The sequence below is a fragment of the Chelmon rostratus genome, chromosome 2 (assembly GCF_017976325.1).
Source record: "Chelmon rostratus isolate fCheRos1 chromosome 2, fCheRos1.pri, whole genome shotgun sequence".
Classification (NCBI taxonomy): Eukaryota; Metazoa; Chordata; class Actinopteri; order Chaetodontiformes; family Chaetodontidae; genus Chelmon; species Chelmon rostratus.
Window position 1 is genome coordinate 15,584,827 of NC_055659.1, and position 10,236 is coordinate 15,595,062.

General features: G+C 41.2%; 1 protein-coding gene across 1 annotated transcript; it reads right to left on the reverse strand.

The window, feature by feature from the left end:
• Positions 1-83: 83 nt before the first annotated feature.
• rassf1 (Ras association domain family member 1) lies at positions 84-4,422 on the reverse strand. Its single transcript, XM_041959796.1, has 6 exons — positions 4,131-4,422; positions 2,788-2,912; positions 1,314-1,418; positions 919-1,207; positions 721-836; positions 84-625 (listed from the first exon to the last, which is right to left on the reverse strand). The coding sequence occupies exons 1-6, from the start codon at positions 4,420-4,422 to the stop codon at positions 476-478; spliced, it is 1,077 nt and encodes a 358-aa protein (XP_041815730.1). The 3' UTR covers positions 84-475.
• Between the last annotated feature and the right edge of the window lie 5,814 nt (positions 4,423-10,236).

The window sequence follows — 10,236 nt, forward strand, 5'->3', positions numbered from 1 at the left end:
AAGTTTATTAGATAATCAGAAAGTAAACACATCATTTCACATTTTGATTTGAATCCATTTCACAGGTTCATTGAAGTGCCAAACTTTCAAAACCGTTCACATAATATATAAATGAAACTACATATCAAATGGTAAATGACCAGAAAGACTAAAATTGTCTTTTAAATTCTGCTATAAATAATCCAGTTGAGCAGCATGTTTTTTAAGAAAGAACTGCATCTAATTAAGTCCAAAATAATTATTTTTCCCCCTTCAGTTCACAACAGGTGACTCTGCTTGCACAAATTTAACAGGGCATAAACCTTTAGGTAGTTCACATAACGGTAACAGCAGTATTCCTGCTAAATAAACAGCACCCCATTCCTCCAGCTCTCTCCTTCTCCTTCTCCTTTGCACTGCTGATCAACCAATACTATTCAAAGTGGTTGTGTTCTTCTTCATGTTTAAACAAGAGTATCAGCTCAATTGCTCAAAGTCAACCAGGAGTAGTAATCCCTGTCATGGCCTGCTTCATCATGTCTCTAGCATTAGCGTAGCGCTTCACAATCTGCCGCACATGCTCTTCTTCTTCACGCTTCAGGATTCGCAGAAAGTTGCACAGCTCAGGAAAACTAAACGCGTCCCACTGTGGAGGAGAGACATATCACATTAAAACCAGTTGTACATACGGCACATATGTTGACAAGTTGAATCAATCTTCAGAGCCACATGTAAACTTACATTAACATCCCCTGTCTCATTCTCTTTCAAAACCAGACTCAGGACTTTTTCACTGGGACCAGCACACAAGCGCAGGTAGAGGGGACACTCGTCATCGGACAGTTTACGCATGCACACTGAAGGAAATAAAATTCAGCACTTAAGAATTTAAAACTCTCTTTTGTTCTTGCAGCGACTGCGTGTTACTGAGGATTCTACCTTGACTTTGTCTCTCTGTGCGTTCAAACAGGGCAAACTTGGCTGGGTTGTCCACCACGGTGAACTTGTTGAGCAACGCCTCGATGACTTCCCGCACTCGTGTTTGGGAGCTTATATGCAGGTGCTTGGCAGTATCTTTGGGGAGGTAGAAAGACGTCCGCCGTTTCAGCCGTCTGTCCTGCTGATCGTCGTCCTGTGTGGAGCACAGGCTCTGACGGGGAGGGAGGGAGATAGGACGGACTAACTGAAAGTGGACCTTGATGAAACCAGTGTAGGACCCGTCTTTATTCTGCAAGGAAGACAGACGGTCTCATAAAATATCCACAGAGTCTGCGAACTACTACAGTACACATTAATACAATTAAAATACAGTTCAAGGTTTATTAGTCACTTACGACCACCATGTAAAGGTTGCTGTTGATCTGTGCATTATACTCCTTAACCTTGTGCTGAATCTCACTAACAGTCAGCTTCTGTTTACCCCAATCGACCTGTTCATCCTAAAAAAAGAAAAGAGCAGGTAAAGTCCAGCAAATAGGCCACGTAATGTCAGCGGAAAGCTTGTCCTCAGGAGTGAGCTCGTAGACAAATGGAAAACAAAAGTGAAATCGGTCCAAGCTCTTTGTCTGTAGTAAGAGAACCATGATAAACAGAAAATGGCTTTGCACCTGTGAGACTGATGCATGATGCTGTAGCCTCACCTTGTGAAAGAAAGATGTACATGCAGTATAATACAGCTGTGGCTCTGAGCTTCTGCCGTCCTCCTGACTGTCTGTTGTGCTTCCCCAAGTCATCTCCAAGGTTCACTGTTTTTTAGATTTTTCTAATCGCAAATTTCTTGTAGCTTTGGTTTGTCTCTATCTTTAGTCTGGACAGACCCGATCCTACGAAAGGCACTTTTGACCTCAGCATTTCCATTTGCTCCTCCCTGACAATAAAACCTCACAAAGATGTCTAAAGGGCCAGACCACTCCCACAGAGATCCGCTCAAATTATCCTGATATCTTACCCAACGTTGTTCTTGATGTGTGTGTACATATTAACCGATGTAGTTTCCTGTCATTTGTTGTTGACCATATCATCGTATCCACCAGTACCTTTATTCTTGAGAAAGTCCCTCTTCTGCCAGACCTTCACACTGTGCTGAAGCATAGCCTAGAGGGGCGATCATTTAGGGCTTCAATCACGCTAAATGAACTTTTCAAGAGTGGGAGGCTCTCAATCATCTTTTATTGATATTTCCGTGGATGCTACCACTCTGGAAACAGGAAATAAACCTGATTGAAAGATGCTTTGTGACTTTTTTCTTTTTGGTAGAAATATCTGAGTTGGTCTTGCCACTTTTAAGTTGTAAGGTGGGCAGAGTAGTGAGTTTCTCAAAAGCCATTACTGAAGTTTTGATATGGACAATTATAAATGATATATTTTTTTAAAGTTTCCTCTCTAACAGGAGATTTATACTGTTTTTTGTACAGGCCTAATGCAATATCTCTTTGGTGGTGTCTAAGCTGAAAAATGGTGACCCGATCCTTTTATTTATTTGTATGCTTATTTCCTTTTATTATCTGATAACTTGTGCCGGTAGCGGCAGATTTTTTTTGTGGTTCTGAAATAAAGCCAGCTGTTCCCCTCCCCTCAGCTCGCTCCTTGATGACTTTCTGTATAGACACCTTGACAATGAAGAGGTAATAAAACCACCATCGTTGAGGACATATGGCGCACTGATACTCAGTGGACAGCAGTGGACATTCTGGTAGCCTCCATCTGCTTTGACCTTCCCACCTACACAGTTTATTCAATGATGATCATTTTTGAAAATAATAAAACAAACCAGTGAAGGTTGTTTGTGATTTTGGCTTGGTTCCTCACCACGTTTGTGTCCGTCTCGATGGAGTCCACAGAGAAATCCTCCTGGTCTGTTGACAGACTTCCGTCTGTGCTGCAGTCCAGCTGGATGAATGGTCGGCAGCGGTAGTGACAAGTATAACTGCAGTCTGAGAGAGAGGGATTGGTGGATTTTGTTCAGTAATCTGTGCTGAAAAAAACCAAACACACTAACCTAGAATGCATCATCTGTAAGCACCACGGTGAAATGGTTGTATGTACACAATAAAGATATGTTTGTTTCTCAGTAGTTCATTTCCTTGTTGAACTGGGACAGGCCTGCCTGAATGCAAAAGATTAATAAATACTTTCCCAGGAACTGCACAAACATGAAGCTTTCCAGAGTTTCCTATAGATTAGGACGAAGCCTGTGATAAAGTTTCTCATGAATGGAAGAATAACACGAGCATCCTGTATCCTGATACTGGGAAGTGAAGACTGTATCGCAGCTCTGTGAGCTTCAGATGGACATGGCTTAGTTACTAGTTGCCTCGTTACAGGTTGCATTTTCATCCATTTCTAATTAGGTTAATGGGTTTATCTACATTTCAGCCATTTCTTGAAACATTAGTGGCTTTATCTTCACAGCAGCAAAGGAGTAAGCAACCACACTGGTTCACAGTGACGGTTCACATGCATGAATGATGAGTCATCCAGTCTTTGCTTGTTAGGTCAGCGGTTGTAGAGACACATCCTCAGCATTTACACACCTGAGACTTAAAGGACAAGGCTGATGTTATTCTATATTTTTCTTATTCCCAAAATCAACAGTGTGTTGGTCCACAAGCCAAGCCTACTTGTTCCTACAAAAGACAATATGTATACTTTCATTTTGAATTGTGGCCAAATAATAACCGGGCACTGTAGCAACTGTAGCTCAAACATGAGCAATCAGTGTGTATGTGGGGGACAATTTTCAGCCGTGGATTAATACACAAGTGGTGCACTAGTGAGTATCTCCAGCAGCAGGACGATGAATGTGTCCCACATTCATGACTTACAATAAACTACAGTGCCTTTACTGGTGGTGCTGAAGGAACATGTTGCTCAGTGCAGCAACAGAGGTCTGTGGCACAGAGGCAATACTTTCATTTCATTGTTGGTTTTGGTCTTTTCATGGTATTTTTTGCTGTTTGGTTTCCTATTGTTGTCTTTTACCATCGTGATTTGTATTATTCCAAATAAGCTCTGGTAGCAGTTATCACCTGTATCTGTAAAGTCACTATTTTTTCTTTTGTTCTTTCAGAATAAGTCCTTTCTAAAATACATCACTAAGAATAAAGAATATGCCCAAGCTTTATACAAATTCATATGCAGATGGTACTCACTGGCGCAGCGTAAGCTTTGCTTATAAAGACCCCAGATGAATTCTCCACACAGGTCACACCAGGTGAGATGGGTGTGACTGTAGGGCTGAAAGTCATGACCCACTGCAGCCTCTCCTGTCTGACACCAGGGTGCCTCGATGCTGACGCTGTCTCCGACCAGACGGACGACATGGAAGTGGCTGGGCTGGCCTGGGTTTACAGGTGGAGGCGCTGTGCGGGCCGCAGGTGCAGCCAGCTCAATGGGATCATTTACACTGAGGTCCTTCAGCTCAATCAGCTCGCATTTAGACATCCTGTCCACGGTGGAGACACTGACATGTCAGGAGAGCACTTGCTGTCCATGAGCTAGTGTAGTACGGGTGTATCCAGGCCTGAGAGGACACAGCATCAGTGTGTGTGCTGTCACATCCTTAACGAGAACATCAGGCTCTGATGAAATGCGCAGTGTTTGGGCAAAACGCACCAGGTCAGTTTTTTGATTCAGTCCACTTCCAGGCTGATGGGTGGTGCAGAGGGACAGGTTACTGCTCAGTCCTTAAAAGCTGCAAGACAGTTTGAAGTCATACACAAGTTTGTGGACAATACAATATAATAAATGCATGGGTCAGTTTAACGTATGAAATATTTAAATCAGATTCAGATCAGGAAAGAAAAGCCATAAAATCAGAGTCTGAGCTGTGTCATGTATGGGCTTCACAAATGGAAAAATGAAAAGATTAACATTTGTTATCTGTTGCCAGGATTCATATGATTAGAATAAAATATGGGTCAGAATGAAGAGTATAATCCTGCGCAATCCTGGAACAACTCTCACTGTTTTTCCTGTGCGTGACACTGAAACAAAACCACATGTTTGACACGAAACACTCACACAACAGTGGGCCAACACCATTTCTTTCATTAAATTTAGAAGGAATATAACTAACAGACTCATCGATTTCTGAGATGAGTCGCAGCACAATGAAAGCAAAGAGCCTACAGCCTTGACTTTAAGATTTTACATGTGTGTTATGTCACGTATGTATAACAGCTACAGGTACTGAGTGTGTGACAGACAGTTGTGGAAGGTAACTAAGTAATTTTACTCAAGTGACACTTGTACTTTACCAGAGTATTTCCATTTAATGCCACTTCTTCTCCACTATGTTTCAGGGTGAGATATGGCACATTTTCTCTGATGTATATTACATAGCTCTCATCATTACAGATTAAAATTATGTTACACATGTTACATGTTAACCTGGCAGTGATATTAACCAACTGATAAAACAAATAATAGGTTAATATAATGCTGACGGGGGTCATTCTGCTGCATACGGAGTACTTTTAGATTTGATACTTTGAGTACATTTTGTTGCTTTCTGGCCTTGTAATGGAGTACTTTTACATATAGTTACTTTCACTGAAGTAAAGAATCTGAATATTTCTTCCCCCACCAGGCAGAGGCAGGCAGATACTGACATAAAAACTGCAGGACACCAGAACTTGTTTTTCTGAATAACAGCACTGAATGCGTCTCTCTGGGCTGTTGAGAATAAGTGTAAGTGTAAAACGGTCTCAGGTGCATCAGAAACTGTAGTTTCGTTAGTTTCCCTGCTGGAGCTGCATTGTGACTTGACTATGAACAACCCGGGGCTCCATCTGCCAAGTGGGTCACCACACGGCGCAATTATCCGCACAGGGCAACAAGAACACTTTGTAAGCGGGAGCATCCATGCATGGTTGCTGTTTTTTTAAGAAATTATCATCGCGTGACACAAAGCATTAACAGCTTGATCTGTAGGACAAACTCTTAGATTATTCTTTTAATCTGTTATTTGTTGCAAAACGCGGCTCAGTCCGTAACGGGACAGCCCGGTTTAATCCTGTCCGAAACGGGACGACACACTGATTTTCCAGTGACAGCCAGAACAAATCTGTGGGTCTTCTGACGGACGAGCTATTAAAGAAAGGACCTTACCTCGTTTGCTTCATCGCCGCCACTTATCGTACAGGAGATTAGGAGAGTGAAGGCAGTTTGTCGATTGTATTGACAGACAGTCCCTCGCGCGACGCACGCACCTCAGTTTGCGCATGCACATTGCGAGTGTGGGATTATCGTCTAATCCCGTGTGTGTGTGCATTAAAGTATCCTGAGAGAGGCCCCGCAGGAGGAATCCCCTCTGTCACACAGCAGAGATACACCGCTGCATGTGTACACGGGTGTAGTTGTGACCACACACTGCGTGCGGTGCCGCTTTCAAATCAAATGTCCACAAACTGGAACTAATAGCTGTTTTAACACTTGTATGGTGTTTGGGTCTGTGTGTCAAAAGAAAAATTATAAGATTAATGACTTTTTTTTTTCAAACTCAGACTCATTGGCCTTGGCTCATTTTCTGTGAAGAACATATATCAGAACACATTTTTTAATAACCACACACTGTAACCCCTCCCTACACATTTATATTACATACAGGATGTTTGGGTCCACTGGACCCAGGGCCAATAAAGGTGTGGGGATAGTAGGTCCTGTATGCCTTCACTCTGTCCTCCTCCTGTGTGTGTGTGTGTGTGTGTGTGTGTGTTGTTTTGTGTGTTTTGTGTTTTCTGCCCCTGCTGTTCACACACAAGTTGCAATTCAAGCACTAACACCGTCTGCCTTCACATTCCCACACATTTTACCATCTGTCTTGCGGGCACCAATCGTTATTTCCTCATACTCTATCCCAGCTGCAAATTTGTGGCGGGACACAATAAATATAGCTTTGCCAGTGTGGTTCCTTATCACAACTGTTCAAGATGGCCAAAGGATTTTCTGCTCAGAGGGCCTTGCAATTGATTTTGGAAGAGAGGGAAGCTTTTGATGATAATGTAGAGGAAGAGGTTTAAGAATGTGAGGATCACATTTGTGAAAATTCAGAGTCTGACAGTGACTTTGAAGAAGAGGATGAGCTTGAGTATCAGCTACATTCAAAACGAAGACGAGCCACAGGACCAGCCCATCAGCAGCAGCTCCAAGACCAGAACAAGCCCATCAGCAGCTATCCTGTGAAGAAATATAGATGTCAAAAAATGCTGAAATTTAATGGTCTTCTTGCCCAAGAAACGAGCCACCCTGCACGGCTGCCAGTGTGATAAGGATGCAACCAGGGCCAACACAGATAGCAGTGACTCATGTGCAGGATATCAAGTCTTCTTTTGACCTTTTCGTCCCAGATTGCATCCAGAAAATTATTCTGGATTGCACTAATTTAGAGAGCAGGCATGTTTTTGGAGAAAGGTGGAAGGAGATGGAGCAAACCCATTTACATGTCTGCTTTGAGGTTCTTATCCGTGCTGGACTTTTCAGGTCCAAAGGAGAATCCACATAATCCCTGTGGGATGCAGAAACTGGAACTTTTCCAGGCAACAATGTCTCTGGATAACTTCTACATAATTTTCAGGATTATCTGGAATATTATTATTGATAACTGAGATGACAGACCAGCTCAACAGCAGAGAGACATGCTAACTGCCAAAAGGACAGTGTGGGAGAAACGGGTGCCCCACTTTCCCCTGTTTTACAACCGTGGGCCTAACCACTCACCACTGATGAGCAGCTGATGCCATTTATGGGCCGCTGCCTCTTTAGGCAGTGTATGCCATCTAAACCTGCGAAAGATCTGGGCTGCCTGTGATGCCACTTACTCATATGCTTGGAAGTCTACACAGGCAAAACCGAATGGAGGAGCCCCTGAGAAAAATCAAGGAATGAGATTTGTCCTGGACATGACTCAGGGACTCAGTGGGCACAACATCACATGTGACATGGGACAGGAGCTCCTAAAGAGGAAGCTGACCATGGTGGAAATTATATGGTAAAACAAGTTCAAATAAATAAAAATCAATAGGAAAACCTTGATTCATTTGTAAATTTGTTGAATTTTTTTCCACTCCTATCTTGATTAATTGATTTTCTTTCTTTTATTATATTTTATTAAAAAAGAAACAAAAAACGAGCAGCACTTTAATTCATAAATGTGATCTAACAAAGGTAAAGGGCAAATATTAACCACATTTGTTGTTTATGTTGCTTGTAATTGGGATGAAGTAAACATCTGTTGAGTATTTTAACATAAAATTGGTTTGATTGTGTTGAATTCAAAGCCCAAAAATGCAGCGGATCCACCAGACCCCGAACACTGGCTGAATAACAAAAATATGAACACCACACAAGGGTTAATGGTTAATAATGTTCTAATGCTTTGAACATCATTAATGAACCACTAATAAAAACAACTTCTGGGTTGGTTGAGAAAAATCCCTTCATCCTAAATAAAAAAATTAAATAAATGAAAACGGCAACAAGTGATCTATTGATTTGTCAACATTTATAACTGCAGACTATATGGTGTACGTATGTCATTCTTAATGCCTTGTGCATATCTAAAACTGTATTATTACCAAATAGAGAATAAACAGCATGACATAAGAGTTACTCAACCTGGCAACCCTTGTTGTTAAAAAGCTTAGAAAGTACTAGTAAACTATATATTAACCATTAAAAAAGACACTAGTTGCAACTTTTAGAAACGTTGCTGTATTAATAGGACCCACCTGCTGTTGAGGTTTTATTATTCTATTTTACTTGTATATTTGATGTATTTTTGTATGTATTCTGTAATTGTGTTTGTTTTAGGCCTAAGTTTTAGCTGGCTGTAACACACTTTTTGTTTGGTGACAATAAAGTTAAAGTTGAAATTGCATGTTTGGTAGTATATCAGAGAGGGAAAGTCTTGCTTCAAATCTCTAGAAGGATACATTGTCCATTAATAATAACCACAACTTAGTCCGGAAAATTTCTGATTTTTTTCAAAGAGATTTGAGTTAGTCATTATAGTGGGCATATCTTGACTTTCCTAATGAATGATACTACTGAAACAGAGTCACTTTTCTCAAATGGTGGATATGTCATTTGGGATTGAATAGACTGTTTAATGTTTAATTACAGGCCATTTGGAAATCACTCTGTGAGGAAAAAGCCCCAGGCTCAGATATGGAGGGCAGATGAAAAGCTCTTCATACTCTGTATTATCTCTCAAATTTGGCATGCATGCTGGAATATCATGAGGATCCATAAGGAGAACCACTCTTTCATTTGCTTCACTGAGTTCATGCAGTCATTCAGGCTTTGTGGACAGAAGAAAGCCAGATCTCACAGCAGCAAGGACAATGTCTCAGATTTTAGATGGAGCTGCATGTAATTCTAAAGAAAGGGTTATGCATTTTTATCTTTTTAACATCTATTACTAATGTGGGTAATAGCTATATTCATTTAAACATTTGATTTAGCTTCAGGATTGCAAAAGTGCCAAAGCTGTAACTAATGACAGTTAGACTCAATAGAACAACGTAAAAATACTCCATTACAAGTAGGACAAATCCTGCGTTCAAAATCTTATCCATGTACTTCAGTAAAAGAAGTATTACCAGCAAAATATACATGAAGCAAACATACTCTAATGCAATATCTGCAGGAAATGCAGGGAGATAGCCAATGTGAGCGTTGTTCTGTTAGGCCTATATGCAGTATTTATGATTACTGTAGTACTTTATGCATCATACATATTTTGTATAAAGAAAATTGCAATCTGCTCAGTAACCTGTTTTGCATATGTTTTAAACACGTCTGGTTAAGATGTTATAGATTAGTGCCACCATCTGGACAACACAACTGTTGCTGCTGCTGAAAAAACTGCTGAAAGAGGAACCCTGCCAGGCCAGACCCCTTTCAGAAAAAAAGGGAAACAAAGACTCTCAATAAACAGTGGCAGTGCATGTAAGACAGAAGGGGAGAGACAGACAGAGGACAAGAGAGACAGGGAAGTCATGAATGACCATATTGTTGTCTCTTGCTGTGCCTGCTGGCCAGTGTGTGAAGGCCCTGCAGAGTCACATGCTTATATAGAGTAATTGGAAGACAATAAGCTATGAACAGCAGACTAGTGAGTGTCCACTGAGTTGCTGGATGTGGAATGGATGGTATTAGTGTGAGACATCACATCCTTATTCAGCCAACAACATGCACCCAAACTGCTTTTAGGCTCACTGCAGACTTTATCTGTGGCAGTTTAACTGAACGAAT